The 19,330-nt window shown below is 43.8% G+C and overlaps 1 protein-coding gene across 1 annotated transcript; it reads left to right on the top strand.

Moving 5' to 3' along the window:
- The first annotated feature begins 6,759 nt into the window (after nt 1-6,759).
- On the top strand, nt 6,760-9,891 carry LOC122671203 (EIN3-binding F-box protein 1-like). The gene is made up of 2 exons (XM_043868309.1): nt 6,760-6,977; nt 7,565-9,891. The coding sequence occupies exons 1-2, from the start codon at nt 6,953-6,955 to the stop codon at nt 9,535-9,537; spliced, it is 1,998 nt and encodes a 665-aa protein (XP_043724244.1). The 5' UTR covers nt 6,760-6,952; the 3' UTR covers nt 9,538-9,891.
- The last annotated feature ends 9,439 nt before the right edge of the window (nt 9,892-19,330 follow it).

Here is a 19,330-nt window from a genome sequence, read left to right on the forward strand (position 1 = left end):
TCGTCCTTATCAAAGACCATATTTTGACCAGCCCAAACTATGTTGACTGGAGGAGGAACATCAAGTTACTCCTGTCTGCAGAAGGTCTAATGTCTGTCCTAGACGAAGATGAGCCTGAATTCCCTAATGAGGAGAACCCTGATTCTAAGCCTGTCTATGAGTTGTTTTGATAGAAAAACTCTAAGGCAAAACTCCTCGTATTGAGTTCTCTGGAGAAGACTATTACTGATTCGGTCAAGGATTTGTACTTGACCAAGGATATGATGGAGTAGTTGAAAGAGATGTATGGGAGAGAAGAACGACATGCCCATCATCAACTGGTGACACTCCTCTATGGCACGAAGATGGTTCAAAGTACTCCGGTTATTAACCATGTCATGAAAATGAGGAACTTGTTCCTAGATCTGGAGAACCTTGGGACATCCTTCAAGATGAATTATAAGACGGATGTCATCTTCCACTCATTGCCTCAGGACAGATATGGATTGTTTATTATCAATTATAACATGCATAAAGTTTTTGTGGAACTCCCTGAGCTGGGCAACATGTTGCAAGAAGTGGAAACTGCATCCAAGAAGCTGAAAGTGGAGGTCTTTACTACAAAGGACAAGTCTTCTTCCTCAAAGCCCAAGGGCAAGAAGAAGAAGAAGAAGAAGGCTAACAAGAGCAAAAACCCTAAGGTTGGCGATAAGGGAATTCAGAAGAACAAGAGCAAGGGGACTTGTTTCTATTGTAAGAAGGATGGACATTAAAAGAAGGAATGTCGTGCTTTCCTGGCTGCTCAAAAAAAAGAAGCAGGAGAAACAGGAAGAAGGTATTTCTGAAACCTTGGTCCTTTATGAGTCTAATTTGTCAGAGGAACCTACTAACACATGGTTGGTGGACTCGGGGTCTACCGCCCATATTTGTAACTTATTGTAGGGGTTCAAGCTAACAAGAAGACTGAGTAAGGATGAAGTTTGGTTGCGAATGGGTACGGGTGCTAAGGCCATTGCTGAGGCCGTTGGAGGTTTTACTTTATTTTTTAGTAGTAGTACTTTAATTTTAAGAGATTGTTTTTATATTCCTCAGTTTAGGAGGAACATTATTTCTGTTAATAGGCTTGTTAAGAATGGTTATACTTTCCTTATGTCTACAAGAAAAAATGACCAAGAAACCCTTCTCTAACAAGGGAAGAAGAGCCGAAGCAGTATTAGAATTGATACACTCAGATGTATGTGGACCCATCAACGTTCAGGCGAGGTATGGTTACGAATACTTCGTGACCTTCACTGATGACTACTCTCGTTATGGTTATATTTACTTGATGCACCGCAAGTCGGAAACCTTTGATAAATTCAAGGAATTCTGAGCAGAGGTTGAAAAATATTTGGGTAATTGCATCAAGTGCCTTCGATCTGATCGAGGAGGAGAGTACTTATCAAATGAGTTCAGGGACTATCTGAAAGAAGCTGGGATCATAACCCAGTTCACAGTCCCAGGAACACCTCAACAGAACGGAGTTTCAGAAAGGAGGAATCGAACCTTGTTGGACATGGTTTGGTCCATGTTGAGTTATTCCGAACTGCCATTGAGTTTTTGGGGTTTCACACTGGAAACTACCATCTATATTTGAATAGGGTACCAACAAAGTCTGTGACCAAAACACCGTTTGAGTTGTGGTATCGGCGTAAGCCAAGTCTTCAACATCTCAGGGTGTGGGGTTGCATAGCGCATGTAAAGAAACCACAGACAGATAAGTTGGAATCCCAAACGAATAGATGCTATTTCTTGGGATACCCTAAGACTACGATAGGCTACTACTTCTATGGCCCTGTTAATCAAAAAGTCATAGTTAGTAAGAATGCGACTTTTCTTGAGGATGACACGATCTCACCGAGATCAGATCCAATGGTCATTAAAGAAATAACTGATGACCAAGTACCCTCTACACCGACAAAGGTTCCAATTGACTTACCCACAGTAGAGCAACAGCCTCAAGAGCCTAGGAGGAGTGGGAGGTCTATCAGACCACCAACTCGTTTGAACCTTCTCACTGAGGAGGATCAAAAGGTGGAAGAATTCTACATGGTGTCTAATTGTTCGGACACAGATCCTTATACTTACGCTGAGGCTCTTAAGGACGTTGACTCGGTGAAATGGCAGGAAGCCATGCGCAGTGAAATAGATTCCATGGATTCTAACCATGTCTGGACTCTTGAAGATCTGGCAGTAGGGGTAAAACCCATTGGGTGTAAATGGATCTACAAGAGGAAGAGAGGTGTGGATGGAAAGGTGGAACATTTCAAGGCAAGACTGGTGGCAAAGGGATACACTCAGAAAGAGGGTGTTGACTATGATGAAACCTTCTCACTTGTAGCGATGATTAAATCTATTCGGATTCTATTGTCAATTGCTACATACCATGACTATGAAATCTGGCAGATGGATGTACAAACTGCTTTCCTTAACGGTTATCTTGATGAGGTCATATACATGAATCAGCCAGAGGGTTTTGTCTCTCCAGGAGAGGAAAATAAGGTATGCAGGTTGTTGAGGTCTATTTATGGACTAAAATAAGCTTCCAAATCATGGAACATCCGTTTTGATCAAACTATCAAGGAATTTGAGTTTGAACAAAACATTGATGAGCCATGTGTATATAAGAAAATCTGTGGGGGTGCCGCCTGTTTCCTAGTCCTTTATATGGATGATATACTGCTCATTGGGAATGATGTGGAGTTACTTTCATCTGTAAAGATGTGGTTATCCAAAACATTCTCAATGAAAGATCTGGGTGAAGCCAGTTACATCCTAGGAATTAAGCTTGTGAGAGATCGCAAGAAGAGGATGTTGGGATTGTCACAATCCACCTACATTGACAAAGTGCTTGAAAGGTTCAACATGCAGGATTCGAAGAGAGGTAATGTGCCTCTCAGACATGGAATCGGTTTATCCAAGTCATAATGTCCTCAAACTCCTGAGGAAATTGAGGCTATGAAGAGAGTTCCTTATGCTTCGGCAGTAGGAAGTCTGATGTATGCCATGTTGTGTACCAGGCCAGATATTTGTCATGCCATAGGGATTGTGAGTCAATATCAATCCAATCCAGGATAGGAACACTGGACAGCTGTCAAGGGAATCCTCAAGTACTTAAGGAGGACTAAAGATTATTTCCTTGTATATGATTGTGATCAGTTGTCAGTAGTTGGATATACGAATTCGGATTTCCAAACTGACAAGGATGACAGAAAGTCTACTTCTGGGATGGTGTTTTATGATTGGTGGGGGTACAGTAATTTGGAGGAGTGCCAAACAGAAGTCAACAACTGATTCCACAACAGAAGCTGAGTACTTGGCAGCTAGTGAAGCAACCAAGGAAGGTGTCTGGCTCAAAAAATTCTTGACAAACCTAGGGGTGGTCCCTGAGTTAGTGGAGCAACCCATACAACTGTTATGTGACAACAGGGGAGCTATAGCACAAGCGAAGGAACTAAGAGCTCATCAGAGGAACATGCATGTGGAGCGAAAATATCACTTGATTCGTGAGATTATTCAGCGTGGTGACATAGCCATTGCTAAGGTTGACTCTGCAGATAACCTATCTGACCCCATGACCAAGGCATTGCCTCCTAGTATTTTTGAGAAACATATTGGGAATATGGGGGTGAAGTCCATGGGTGACTGGCACTGATGTACAAGAACTCCTTCTATTTGAATTAATAAATTCTTGTTTTGATTAGCATGATCAGTTATTGAGCTCAGTTGTAGTCCTTAAGGTATTCATACCTAAAATTGTTCACCACTGGGGATGGGACTGGACATCCCATCCAGCATGGTGATCACATTGTGTGTGCTTAGGGAGGTTACTTTTCCAAGACACAAATGTGAGTGTACATTTGGTGTGTACATTGGACTGGATCACTTGAGAATTTCACATGTGGTGTACTGTCAGTTTATAAAGAAAATGAGATTCTCTTAAGTAGTTCATGATTGGTCCCTTGACCTGAGGGGTCCTTATCGATGCATTCATATGTTGAGTATTTTAGTGTACCAATGGTTGATGTCTTTCTCTGACTATATATCGATGCGTTGGATTCTCAGTGTCTGACTGTATTCGAAAGAGATGCCCAACATGGAACCCACAGCCCATACGTTGGGAATATGTTGAGGAGAGTATTCTATACGGGATTGGACCCAAATCCAGATCCGGTAGCATCTTCAAAATATTTTTGAAATGTTTTTAGTTATATATATATGAAACATTATCTATTTTCTTGAACATTTTGTTTGAAATGTTTTCTTTGTCCCAATCATAGTAATTGAATCTCTCGATCGGTATAACGGTTCATTGAGGATTGACAGTCTCGTACACATGCCTTATATTGAACCATGCAACATTGTTTTGTGGGGGACTGATGCGTATTTTAACTACTTACCTTGGGCATAGATTATTACATCTGGTTAGCATCTTCGATGTTGCATTTTTTAGAAGTTGAGTGGAATCCCATTGCGATCCTACCCATTTCCTTTCAGTTCCATTCATCTATGCGGTAACGGTTGATCGTGATTCCCTTTTTCATGATCCTCTTGTAAGATTGGATCTTACAGAAGGATGGAGGAGATTGTTAGAAAAGAAAACTTGGTGGGTGAATATTGAATATTCAACCCAATATTTGATTCCTTTAGCAATGCATATCTTTCCCATTAGAGAAAGATTGGATGGGTAGATAATTGAGTCACTTTTAGTAACTCAATATATCACACCCATATGAGCTAGCATTTTTGGGGATTTTGTGAGACAAATGTATATTATTTGTGGAATCACAAAATCAGTAGAAGAGGCACACAAGAACCAAAAATCGCAGAGCTCTCTCTCCCTCCTAGAAACCATTTTCTCCTTCCCTTGTTCTCTTGGTGTTTGATCCTAGAGGTGGTCCAAGCTCTTGTGTTCTTGGAACTGTAGAGGAGATAGCTTGACCGTGGTGGGAACGCAAAGCTTGCATGGTGCGTGGAACAATCGCGAAAGGGCTATCATCGATTGGAGGTATTGCACTTGTGAGGCTTAGGTAATAATCGATCCCTGCTTCGTTCAGTTAATGACTTCTCCATCGATATTGTGATCCTATTTAAGCTTCCGTTGCGATCGCACTTGCGATGCCTTCACATTTGACCTATATATATTTTATTTGTCAAACTCTATTTGATCAAAACTCGATATTTGATCAGAGTTAGTGTCTATGAGTCCATAAAATTTCAGCCCCATTTTAGTCAGTCGCATGGAAAATATAGGCGTGCAGTGAATATCAGTCCAATAGGAGAATTTTTTTTATCGCATCAAGAAATCGCTTGGTGGTCCCTTCGAGTGCCGCAACCTGCAAAAGGACCTTGGTGACAAGGGAGAACCGGTGTGTTTCCAGCCTAGGACTCTCTGATGCCTAAGTTAGATCTCTTTGAGCAAACAGATGAATAGTTAGAATTCAAGATGGGTTAATGGGGGTAAAGTATCTTGGAATTTATAGTGGAGTGAGGCGATGTGGAGAGTGCTAGTTGGTAACGAGTAGTCCTCATAGTAGATAAACGTTCCTAGTTGGTAGGATTCATCTCTTGGTTGGTTGCTTTCCCATAGGAGGTAGAGTCCCAGTAGGTAAGATGTTATCGGTAGATAGACATATATGTGCCCTTGTATATCGGATAAGGTCCTTGGTGCATGAGTCCGTCCAGAATTGTACCTCTGGTAGGTGGTACCTTCAACTGATGAGGTGATGTATATCTCGTCGGTGATGTTAGTAGCTTGCGTGTAGTGCTTGGTCTTGGACCTTTGACGTCTTTGTTGGTTCTTTGCCTTCTGGGCAAATCAAGTGGGACATGAGGTGACCGGGCTTGGGATGGTCTTCCCTCTAGGGTCAGGATACATGGCGACCCACGATTGACCGGTATAATTTTGATTTATCATTTCCTTCGAGTTGGAGGCAAGGAATTATAATTTGGTCTTACCAAAAAAACAATTATAATTTGGGTTAAGGACTTAAGGTACGATTTAAATGCGTGATTATGAACAATTAACAAAAAAATTTTAACTGATAACGAAAGCGTCCACACGGACAACTTGTCCCACTAATCTTTTTTATTTTTGATAAAAAAATAACCTTAAACTCACACCCACACCCACATCCGATCTCGACCACGGCCACTAGAAGGGGCACTCTCTCCCCAAGGGGCTCCTTGTCCCACTAATCTCTCTCGTAATTTCCTTCTAATCTGCTGAACAAACAATCAAATTATGGAAAATCCCATTTCCAAAATTGAGGCTCAGTTGAAATCAAACTCAAATCAACAATACACCTAAGACGAATTTTTATCTCCTACAATTCTAACATCCTCCAATTCCCCTATAATCCCTCATATAGGAGCTGAAATGACCACCCTATCGCACCTTGAGAAATGTATCTAGGCAGTGGGTAAGTGGTCATTTCAACTCCCATGTGAAGAATTATAGAGAATTGGACGGTGTCAGAATTGTAGGTGATAATGATCCAAGACTTCCCTAGAGGGCAAAGAACCTAACACACTGCCAGCCGCGTTTCCACAAAAGAACAGTGGTTTTTGGTTTCTGGTTTCTGGTAATGTAGGGATTAGGGAATAACGGGAAAAGCGGTTTTAGGAATGGATTCATTGCACTTGGGCTGAGGAGGAGGATTGGCTTTAATGTATCTGAAGACCGACACCTTAAAAATAAAAGGTCGGGAGAAGAGCGGAAATTTAGAGTAAATTTTGTCTTCTCCTGTTTTGCCCTCTCAGTTGGGGTTTCTGGTTCTATCGATGATCTCGGGAGACCCATTTTTGTGATGCATTCTGTTTTTGTTGGACTGTATTTTGTTTTTTGCATCTTGTTCTTGGTTAATTCATTCTTTTTTGCTCTCGATCGAGTGTTTTCCTGTGAGAATCAGTACGAGTTCGACTCCCTGTACCCATGCCTACACTCGTCAACTACAGTGGTGAGTTTTGGCTCTCTTCTACGTTTATTATTTTATTTATATTTCGTGGGTTCTCATATATGTTTCGGAAAGGAATCTTGTTTAGGATTAGGGGATGGTTATATGATTGCTTCAATTTTTGAGCTGTGAGTTTCTCTTGATGTCGATTGTGTTAGATTTGAGAGTTTTTACGGTCTAGGAGTTATTCCCTAAAATTGGAGGCCTTTTTTTCCCCATTTTTCAGAGTGTGGTTACATGATTTCTGTGTCTCTAATCATAATGTGTTGCGCTGTCTTGATTTACGTGTTTAGGGTGTTGAAGTTGATTTTGGTGATTTTGTGTAGTATTTGTTTTTCTTTTGCGGTCCTGTTAAACCTTGAGATCTATGCTAGATGTATGCTAGATCTATGCTGATTTTCCTCCTGTTTCTGCTACGGTTATTCTAGGACGGGTTTTTTTTTGGTTGTTTAAGCGTTTGTCAAGAGCTCATATCGTATAGGTTCAATGGATATCTTTTCAGGAACCCGTAAAGAACTAAAGTCTTCTGTTGAAATTTCAAATATTTGTAACCCTTGGCTCAATTTTCCCTTCTAATTTGGGTGTTTCAGGAGATGATGATTTCTATTCTGGGTCGCTTTATGCTAACCCTACGGATTCGAGCCTCATGCTCTCTCTTGGTCTTCATGTGGATGTGTTCTGTCTTCCTCGCAAGAGATCTCGCATCAGTGCACCTTTTGTCTTCAGAGGAGATGAGTTTGAGCAGAAGCGACCCTCTATTGATGTTCTTCCTGATGAGTGCCTCTTTGAGATCTTAAGAAGACTACCTGGAGGCCAGGAGAGGAGTGCCTGTGCTTGTGTCTCAAAGCGCTGGGTCACGCTTCTGAGTAGTACTCGTAACACTGATATCTGTGGCAGCAGAAACACAGACTCCTTGAAGCCTGATAAGGGATTGGTTTCAAATGAGGTAGATGAGTCTTCAAAGCTTGACAAAGAAAGTACTCTTCCAGTTTCCAATGAAAATGAGGAGCAGGATCTTGAGAGTGATGGACATCTTAACAGGTGCTTGGAAGGGAAGAAGGCAACTGATATCAGACTTGCTGCCATTGCTGTTGGAACTAGCAGTCGTGGGGGGCTGGGTAAGCTAATGGTCCGAGGAAGCAATAGTTCTCGCGGGGTTACGGATTTTGGTCTTTCAGCAATTGCACGTGGTTGCCCCTCCCTCAGGGTTCTCTCTCTTTGGAATGTGTCTTCTATCAGTGATGAAGGCCTATCAGAGATTGCAAATGGATGCTATAGGTTGGAGAAGCTGGACCTCTGCCAGTGCCCTCAAATTTCTGACAAGGGCATGATTGCAATTGCAGAGAACTGCCCAAATTTGACTGCTGTAGCAGTTGAATCTTGCCCAAATATTGGGAATGAGAGTCTGCAAGCAATTGGCAAACATTGTCCCAATCTTCAGTCAATTTCAGTCAAAGACTGCCCTAGTGTTGGGGATCAAGGAGTTGCTAGTCTGTTATCTTCCACTACTTATGTCATGACAAAGGTGAAGTTGCAAGGTGTTTGCATAACTGATGTCTCTCTTGCTGTTTTAGGCCACTATGGTAAGGCTGTTACAGAAATAGTCCTTGCAGGCCTTCAGAATGTCAGTGAGAGGGGCTTTTGGGTCATGGGTAATGCTCATGGTCTGCATAAGCTCAAGTTGATTACAATTACTTCTTGTCGGGGGGTTACAGATCTTGGTCTCGAAGCTGTTGGAAAGGGTTGCCCTAACTTGAAGCAGTTGTGCCTTCGCAAGTGTTCTTTACTGTCTGACACTGGACTTGTAGCTTTTACCAAAACAGCGGTTTCCCTTGAGTGCCTGCAATTGGAAGAGTGCAATCGGGTCACTCAGCGTGGGGTTCTTGGTGCTCTTTCTAACTGTGGAGCAAAGTTGAAGGTTCTCAGCCTAGTCAAATGCATGGGCATTAAGGATATGATTTTGGCTTTGCCAGTGCTCTCTCCTTGCAAATCTCTGCGGTCCTTGTCTATTCGTAACTGCCCAGGTTTTGGTAGCTCAAGCTTGGCTATGGTGGGTAAGTTGTGCCCCCAGACGCAATACATAGACCTAAGTGGGCTCTGTGGAATAACAGATGCAGGGATTCTTCCATTTCTTGAGAGCTGTGAGGCAGGTCTTGTGAAAGTTAACATCAATGGCTGCATGAATTTGACAGATGCTGTGGTTAAAGCCATTGCAAGGCGTCATGGTGGGACTCTTCAAGTACTAACTCTTGATGGCTGTAGGATGATCACTGATGCGAGCTTAGTGGCAATTGCAGAAAGCTGCCCACTGCTCCATGATCTTGATGTCTCCAAGTCTGCAGTCACTGATTTTGGCATTGCTACACTTTCTTACGCAAAGCAACTTGACTTACAAATCCTGTGTATTTCAGGCTGCTCCAATGTGACAGACAAGAGCATTCCCTTCCTAGGAAAACTGGGTCAAACTCTTGTTGGGTTAAACCTCCAGCAATGTAAATCAATCAGCAGCAGGGCAGTTGAGCTACTTGTGGAGCATCTATGGAGATGCGACATCCTCTCCTAAAAATTGGGAGTGGAACAACTTCTGCGGAAGAAGGCAGAGGAGGTGAAGGATGAAGATTAGGCAAACCAAGAGTTTGCAAGGCATCAGCATCACCTTACGTATGGTAGCAATGATCAGCAGCAGCGAAACCCATATAATAGTTTTAGGTTTTTTGGGCCCATATGCAGTGGGTCTTCTAGTTTCTTCTCACACTGGTTACTTGGTTGTTTTCCAGGAACTCTAGCCAATCTTTCTTCTATTTTGCAGGTATTCCTTTTCATAGGCAACCTGTTTCAACTGTTTTGGGCTAACCATTGGCTGGGATGCCTCGTGGCCATAGTTCCCTGTGAATACAGTTACCAGGTTCCAGTTTTAGGTTTCAGTTGGTAGTTTCTCTCATTATCTTTGATAGGATAATGTTTTTTAGCATAGCCTCGTGATTACCCATGCCTATTTGCTAGTGCTAGGCTTCCTCTCAAGTCAAGTCAAGTCATACACGTTGTTTTCGGGTCTGTGTCCGTGTTGGTTTTACAGAGTCTTCGACGTGTTTGGACTTTCACTGGTCTAGATAGATGGGTTCGAGTGTTTTTCCTCTTAGGGTTGTTGGGGGTTACATCGTTGTATTTTTTTTTCGATGAGAATATCGTTGTGTTGTTGTAGTTGCTTTTGGCAGTTCTAAGTTTGGTGCCTTAGATTCATGGGCTTTGGCAGTGGCAGCCGCTTCTTGTCTGCCATGACGGCCTTGGGTCGTTTTTTTTTATACCAAGCCCTGGTTTTACAGGCTTATAATGTGAACTGTACTCTGCAACTTTTTTTTATATATGTTATTGGAATAAATATACTCTCTATTAAATATTTTGGTTATCTTTGGTTTGATTTTTATTTCCATATTTTTAATAATTCATTTTTGAGGATACTTTATGGATCACAAATTAAATAATTAATTCTTATGGATCATAAAATAAAAAAGAGCCAAAGCCACTTCACTCTTATTTCATTCAGTAAGTTTTGTCAGCCCCTTCACTCCATACTTTCCCTCTACCTCGCTTTCACCTTGTTGTTGATGAGGATGTCCAACACACAAAATGGCGCGGGCTAGAATGGGTGCAGGGCGTGCCAGAACTTTTGACGCAGGCTCAAACGGACTGGGGTTGTCTATCTAACTGTCAACCAGGGAATGTAAGGTTCCCTCGTGCTTGAGTTAACTCTAAAGACCTTTGGGTTAGATGTTGAAGGTGACGTTCTCAATGGGATTTATCAAAAGCATGCAAAAATAAACAAGACCAAGATAGAGACAAACACAGAATTAAATAATTGACTAAACAGTGAGAAAGTACACCAACTGGTTATAGATCAGACCAAACCGCTGGAGATGAGTGAACTCCCTGGTCCTTCCTCTCATTGGCTGATCTGTTGATAGCAAGCACACCTCCTCAAGTACAGACAAAGAAAACTAAAAATGGAAAGCTAACAAATGGAAAGCTAGTAAATGAGGAAGTAAATGCCAAGAGTTGTAGTTGTAGTGTGTGTCCTCTTTGTGCGACAGTCCCTAGCTTTTATAGTAACTCTTACTCTTCCAGTTAGTGGTGGTTGCCTTCTCCATAGTGGCTTTTATGCTCTACTTTTTTGTCCTCCACGTGGCCCATCACTACGGTGTCTCCTGATTCTCCCTTGGCCCACGCTGATGTGGGGTAGTGGCCCTTATCTCCTCCTCCTTGGAAGTAGGAGACGTTATCTCGTGGGAGAAATTCTCTCAACCGCCTTTGATGAGGTCAATCCATGCCCCCCTTGATTGCTGACGTGGCATCCATTGTGAAACAGCTCCAAACAATTGCCCCTCACAACCTCTTGAGGCGGTGCCACGTGGTCCAACCAGCCTTAGGAGGTTGTGTGATTCCCACGCCGGTCTCTTGGGTTCCTAGAAACTCCATTGATTGCGAAGCCCGCCACGTCAGACCAACGCGTCTTCGCTGAGTAACTCTCGCCTCCCTTTGATCAACACGTCATCCTTGTGCCGCTTTGGTCGTCGCTTCAACCGTCGGCCTCCTTCCTAGTGGACAAGGTAATTAGGCCACCCTTTGAAATTTGCATTTTTAAACTGGCGCCATAACTCCCCTTGGGTTTGTCCTTTAAATGCGCAAAAACCCTTTGAATCTCCCTCTGTTACTGCTCATTTTCTTCTTCAGCCTCTCTTCTCTTGCTCCTGCCTACACCATGGAAGAACTTCCTCCTCTCCCTGTGATTTCTCAAAAAGAGCGAGAACTGGAGAAGACCCTGAAAGCGAAGCAGGCCCAGCTTCCAACCTCCTCTCATTTTGAGGTACTTATCCCTAATCCTGAGCCCCCATTGTTTGCACTTGGGCCCGCTCAACCTTTTATGCCAGTCCCAATCCCTAATTTTCCCCAGCATAAGGAGGAAACCATTCTTCTCTACTCCTCCACTCCTTTCAGCATTAGGCCAAAGCCTTTCAGTGGTCTCTGGCCACCCTACCTTCCTGACTGGGAGGTGTGGGTGGACCGTATTGTGGACACCCAGTGCGACCGCCTTTCTGCCCTAGGGATCCTTGATGCCATAGAGATATCCAGCGTTGTCGTTCCTCCTGATGTTCCTCTTCTACAGGCTGCCCTTCGCTTTTGGTCTAGCTCTAACAACACCTTTCTTTTCCCCTGTGGTCCTATGAGCCCTACCCTCCTAGATGTAGGGGCCCTGACTGGCCTTAAGGCCATCGGCTCTAAGTTCCATGGAGCGTCTGTTGGGACCTTGGACCCGAAGGGTTATGAAGAGCGGCACGACCTGGATTTCACCAAGAAGGCTAGCTACAACATGTACCTATCCTCTATCCGTCAAACCAAAGGCCCAGTTTCTGAGGCCGAATTTGTGGCCTTCCTTATCTTTTGGATTTGCCGCTACCTTGCCTGTAGTCCAACAAGATTGCCAAGACTTACCTTCGTCTGGAAAATGCCTTATCTCGAGGCCATTCCGTGGATCTTGCCTCATTCGCCCTAGCGTCGCTCTATCGTGGCTGTAGTGCCATAGTCTGTTCCAACTTTGAGTCCGACGGTGGCCCCTTTTGGCTGCTACAAATCTGGCTATGCGCCTATTTCCCTTCTTTTTATACTCCCTCTCCCATCATCGAGTGCCGTACGATCGGCCTCTACTTTATGCAAGAACTGGCAGAGGAAGAACAACTATTCCTGAAGGACTACCATTTCTTCTTTCTTAAGCTAGAGAAATCACGCTCCCCTGCCTTATTCATGCCCTTCCATATGCACAAAATCTTTCCTCCTGGCTATCAAATGCCCTACCTAGCCCTCAGTCTACTCCTGAGTTGTGGCGCAAGTTCCTTGTTGCAGGGACCTCCATTTTGGTGTGACCTTAGAGCCCTCAGGAAACAACATGTGTGGGGTGGAAGTATACAACCCTCAGTGCTACGCCCGCCAGTTCGGCCGTTGGCAGTCCGTTCCTCTCCCCTGCTGCTTTTCTGAAAACAAGGGTGGGCCAGACCGGCCTGTTCTGAGGAAACCAGACCATATTGGCAGCGTCACCTCCATGAGTGACTTTGTCATGTCTAGCTTTTCCCCTCAGCCCTTTGACCCAGAGCCCTCAGCTTCTCCTGAGTTTTCAGCCTGGTGGTCCATCTTTTTTGCCATCTTGGTTGTTGAAGCCCTCCCACCGGTTACTGATGACGCTAATTCTGACTCCAGTTTGCAGATGGAGGATGTCAAAGGCAAAGGCTCAACCCCGCATGCTCCAAGTAAGTCACCCTTGAACTCAATCCTACGGTATGAGGAGGCCTTTGGCATCAAGTACCACCCAGACCGAAGCATTATGCAGAGGTGCCATGACCTGGCCGTAGACCGAATCCGTTGCGAGAAATGTGAAGAATTCCTAGCCCGGCTTGCGAATGCTCGCAAGGTTGCCAGAAGAGCCTATGTAGATATGGGCAGCTTTGACTGTTCTTTTAAGGCCTTCATGGACAGGCAACCCCCCTGCCAGATGCCGGCCTAGGTGTGGCCGAGCTCATTAATCCCCACCTTTGGATGTGGTTAGGTGGAGTTGAATTTGTTGGCTCTTACGTTGATGACCACGAGATGACTCGTATGAGGCATGCCGTTCAGGCCGTTAACCCTGCCAAGCATGGTATCCCTATTATCTTGTATACCCTTGCATGCTGTTGTTCTTGACTGATTGCCTGCTTTTACATGTTCTAGAGGCCCGCCTTACTCGATCTGTGCCTTCCTAGCAGACCAGTACTGACTTCTCTCTGAAACGCAAAGCTCCCTCGTCGGCCCCCACCAGTCTGCTATCCAAAGATTAGACCAAGAGAAAAAGAAAATAAGTAGCGAAGAAACCCCCCGGAAGCAATCCCTCAGAGAAGGCTCGCCAAGCGAGGAGGTCTCAAAAGAACCATCCAGCCTGAGGTGCTCCAAGCGCTACTTAGAGAAAGCCCGCTCGCCGCCCTCTCCATCCTTCCTGGATCTTACCTTAGGCTCAGAGGATGTTATCCCTATTGCAGGTTCCCATGAGGAGGCGGCCTCAAAGTCTCCTGCTCCTGCTGTTTCATCACCTTTTTCAAAGGTTGTTAGCTCAGGTGAGCATGTTGGCACCTCCAGCCCTGTTACAGCGAGGGTTCCTACTCCAAACCGAAGCCCTTCTCCAGATCTCCTGGTATGTCCTGACGCTAGTCTATTGTTAACTTCCTGATCTCTTGCTTTTCTCTGATCGTGTCTTCCCTTCTTCACAGGAATATGATTTTGACTCTATCCTGGCGGGCTGCTTAACCCCTCTTGGGGAGGCCCCTGCCACGGGGACTTCAGGTCCATCCTTTTTAGGGATAGAGGAAGCCAAGCGTGCGTTTGTTGAGTTTGTTGTTGAGCAGCTCCCTGCCAAGGAGTTTGACTCAGACCGTTTCCTTGCCTTGACCGAATCGCTTCAAGTCCTGTCAGCCTGCACCGCTCTCTCGGATCCAACCAAGTCATAGGTTGCCAAGGCTGCCTCTGCTATCCCAGACTTAATTGCCAATGTCCCTATTGTCACACCCCTATCCCAATAAGGGATAAAATATTATAAATGGGATATGACTAGGATGCCTCCCAACATCCTAATCACCACCAGGATCACCGATGTAGTGGCTTACCCCACAGTCTCACAGTCGAGAATCAAGACTAATATCAGAGTAGCGGAAGACAAATAATAAATACCGCTGATTCTCGTTTAGGGAAATAACTACAATGATATTAGATGTACACAAGGATTATCTTTGAGTACAATACTTTGGCTAAAAGCTACTACATTAAAAGATGATTTGAAATACAAGAAAGAGAACATGACATCAAAATGCAGCCACACATGCAGCATGAAATACAAAAAATAATTAAAGTGTCAGCATCCATAATTAAGCTTGTGCATCATCCAAGTCCTCCATCGCACCTCGATATAAACCTGCAACACATTCTAAAAGAAGGGTTCCCCGAGGGGTGAGCTTCCACTAGCCCAATGAGCAGGAAATTGAATCACACATACACAACAAATATGAGACTGTAAGTCAAACCTGATGAGCAAACATCCTTGTCGTCCCATACCACCAATGATGATTCACACATCAGATCCGATTTACAGTCATGCAACATACACAATAATATGATATGTAATATGAATAATGATGATGATGATGATGAGATGTAATGTATGTATGAATGCTATGCTGTGTAGAGTAAATGGAATTGTATCCCTGGTACCGGAACACACCCTCGATCCCCAATGATACAACACCATTAACCTACTACATAGTAGAGCCATATCCTTGGTACTGAAACTTACCCTCGATCCCCAACGATATAATCCTAACTACGTCAGTGGAAGCCTGCGGATCCCGAAACACGCCATCGATCTCCTAGCAAGCCTCCGATAATCCCAACCACGGTACCAGAACTTACCCTTGATCCCTGGGCTGGATTATCAGTAAGGTGATCACGGTGTAGGAACTTACTCATCTACCTCCTGTGTCCCTTTAATACAAAATACAATGCAACATTGTGCAAAATGTTATATGAATCTATCGTATCGAGAGGTATTCTGGGTGCATCAACGTCCCATTTCATCTATGATCCGGGTACCAGCATGACATGACACATAACAAGCCAAATATAATATAAGATGAGAGACATTAAACAATCACATAATCATTTCATCCATTTTCAATACAATCACAACATATAGCCATCAACTAACATTCACATGATCAAAACCATAGGTAAATAATGCAAATATGCGTTATGAATGAAGTATGACAAGTAAAGTGATTGCAAATGAAATATAGCATTTAAACATAAAATCACTCACTAAACAAACAAAGTCCAACCCCCACTCACCAATGATACATGTAATGTTCAAGGTGTCTATTAGTGTTTGCTTTGGTACACGCTCTCCCGTACGAGCTCGACAGCCTAAATGTGTGAGAGCAAGTGTTAGAATATGCATGGAGGGATCCCATTAGGATTCCCCAAGTGTTACTATTGTATAATACGAAATTCTTAGCTCTCTCTCTCTTCCACTTCTTCATCATTAAAGTTATTGGGACCATAGGATCTGAAAGGATCACTTCAAGGTCCAACAGGGCTACTATGGCTTAACCTAGGCATTAGTCTTGGGGATTCAATGGTTTGGAATCACCTTAAGGCTTTTTCATTTTTAGGTTAAAGTCACAAGTCCCTTAGGACAGCAAGGAAGTTGCAATAGAGGCCTCTCAAGGGTTGGGGGATTCAATAGATCAAACATCAAAAATCTAAGGTCTAGGGTTGCCCTAGGGTGTTGAAACCCAATGATGATAAAGGATGCTTTAGGAATAGGCACAATGTTGAGTGAACTAAAAGGGCAAGGCTTCAAACAAGAAGTCTCATAGTAGACTAGGTTTATACCTTTGGGTTCTAAATGAAACCCTGGGTCAAACTTCCCATTTCAAGGATTCTAATCCCTAAAACCAAAGAGGAAGAGGGCTTAAGGCATCTAGGGTAGTAGTCCTTGGCACCACAATAGGTCTCTTAATTAGCATATATGGAGGGCACTTTAGACTGTATAAACCCCCCACAAAATCTTCATAAGTTTACCTAACAACCACAAAGCAAGCAGAGTCACTGGGGTATAACTTAAATCCTACAGTTGCTATTAAAACACATCAGCCATATGTGGGCCCACTTTCGAGGGTCTTAAATTGGGATTGGGTCCTAGGTTCCTTCATATAAATTATAGCCCTTTGAGTTATTTTACAACGTAACTTGGATCACATTGATACGATATGTATAGACAAAGTTATAGCCAAAACACTGAACAGTGGTCATGCTGTAAAACTGTGGGCGAATCCACGAACAGATTCTGTTGTGTGAGTCCGCCCGTGCATCCAGTCTAACCCTGAGACACACCCGAGACACACCCAAGGGAGCGGATCCACGGGAGGATGCACGATGGTGAGTCCGGTCCTTAGTCCGCTCGCAGCAGGAATGGGTTTTTCAAGTCCGAACTTCATCCAAATTGATCCCCAATGCCCCCAGTGGCTTCAAGGGCTTGTAGGGATGACTTCCAAGGTTCATTAGGGTCCCAAATATCCTAATGGCAAAACACATTGAGCCATCTATGGTCCATATCCAATTGCTCAATCCGAACTTGGGTTTTTGGGGGAAAAACCTAAGTTTTCAAGGCTTGGGTTGTATAGCACTCCATTGGGAGGATTTAGGGTGTGCAAAGGCATCCCAAGGGATTAGAATCATGTCCCCAACAAGAACATTGGGTCCCAAGTGGAACCCAAGCCAAATCCAAACTCCCAAAATCCAAAACCCTAAGCTAAAAATAGAGAAATAGAGAAATGGAGGAGGAGAGATGGCTTACCTTCAATGGAGACAGCAAGCACAAGGCTAGGTGAGCCACTTCTCCTCCTTCCTTCTACTTCTCCTTCTCTTCTTCCTTTCTATTCTTTCTTCTTCTCCTCCTTCCGTTCCTTCCTTTCCTTTCTTCTTTCCCTATCCAGACAGCAAGAGGGGAGGAAGAGAATGTGAGTGGGGGAGTTGAGTTCTCCTTCCCCTTCTTTCCTTCTTCTTCTTCTTCTTCTTCTTCTTTCTTCCTTCTTCTTTCATCTTTCTTCTTCTTCTACTTCTTCTCCTCTCCTACGATTTGGGCAAATGGGAGAAATGGGAAAAACTTAAGAGATTACTCCTCTATTTACACCCCTTAAGGCTAAACTAAATAATAAAATGTAAACTACCTAAACTACCCTTACCTTTATTCCCTTTTCCCTACAATAAGCCATGGTCCAACTATTGAGCCAAGATTAAACCCATGGTCCTTGAACCACATGCTTCTCTTGAACCAACCCAACTTCTCAAACTTAAAAAGAACCTATTGGCTATTAAAATGAAATGGGCCTTAGGGCATGTTTGCCTAGGTCCTTTAAACCCCAAAATCCATTTTAACTTAAATTGGCCTTAGGGTCAGTTTGGCTAGGGTTCTTAGGTCCAATTGGTTAGGTTATCTTTGGCTTAGCTTAAGGCCCAAAAATGTGTTTTAGACTAGGACTTATTTGGCTTGGTCTAATTAAAAGAAAAATCATTATTTGTTTTAGTTAAGCCTTGTGGGCCCCACAATATAGTAAAATCAACATTCAAAGATCAAGGGTGGGGTCCACCATATCCGGGGGCATAGCCCTGAGGTCCGGGACACGGGGACGTGGGCCTCACATAGGAAAACAATAAAAATCAGCATGACAGCACGAACGGATTATCGGCCGGATTCACCAGCTGTGGATCCGATCGTGACTCCGGTGTTGCTGTCATGACCCAAACTTCAAGAAAAGTTGTGGGGCTTTGGCCCACACTTCCAAGGCTTTGAGGGGATCCTTTTAGTAATATTTTAAGTTTAAGGTCTTTACTATTGACCATTGCCACCATGGCATTACCCTTTGGGTAAGGTCTAAATTACCCTGGGGTGTTAGGGTATATTTCGGGTGCGGGTATAACATCCCCCCAACCTTATTAAAAATTTCATCCTCGAAATTTGACATGTCTGGGGATCCGAATAGATGAGGATACTCCGACCGCCTTTCAACTTCTTATCACCCAGACGCTCCTTCTTCCGAATGGTTGAACCACTTTACCTTCACGCAGTGAATGGGTCGGTGGCGAAGGTGTAAAATCTTACCATCTAGAATCTTCTCAGGCATTTCCTTATAGGACATATCTACTACGAGCTCCGATGGTTCCTGAGATAGAACATGGCTCGGGTCTTGGATGTACTTTCACAGCATGAACACGTGGAAGGCGTCATGCACACCATCCAAGGATGGCAGGGGTGCCAACCGGTAAGACACCGGCCCGATTCCTTGCAAGGATCTCTTACGACCCAATAATTCTTGGGCTTAACTTGCCCATCTCGTTGGTCTGCATAACCCTTTCGTCTAGATTGGGCTGCCGTGACTCGCTCACAAATCAAATCCACCTTCTCACTTGTTGACTGGATCAACTCGAAATAAAGGATGCGACGTTCATTCACCTCATCCCAATAGTGGCTTGGTAACTGTTGTTATAAGCAAACTCAATGAGTGAGATGTGCTCATCCCAACTGCCTTGCATGTTAATAGCGTAGGCCAGAAGCATATCTTCCGAAGTCTGAATGGTTCTCTCTGACGGTCCGTTGATTGAGGGTAGAAGACCATACTAAAACTCAACAAGGTACTCATTGCCTTCTAAAACCCACTCCAGAACTTTGATGTAAATCTGGGATCATGGTCAGAGACGATATATACAAGTGAGCTAGCTTATCCATCGAG

Source organism: Telopea speciosissima, chromosome 8 (assembly GCF_018873765.1).
Source record: "Telopea speciosissima isolate NSW1024214 ecotype Mountain lineage chromosome 8, Tspe_v1, whole genome shotgun sequence".
NCBI lineage: Eukaryota > Viridiplantae > Streptophyta > Magnoliopsida > Proteales > Proteaceae > Telopea > Telopea speciosissima.

Coding starts and splice junctions, on each gene's coding strand:
- LOC122671203 (XM_043868309.1), top strand. CDS start 6,953: ATGCCTACACTCGTCAACTACAGTG. Junction 6,978..7,564: donor TACACTCGTCAACTACAGTG/GTGAGTTTTGGC, acceptor TGGGTGTTTCAG/GAGATGATGATTTCTATTCT.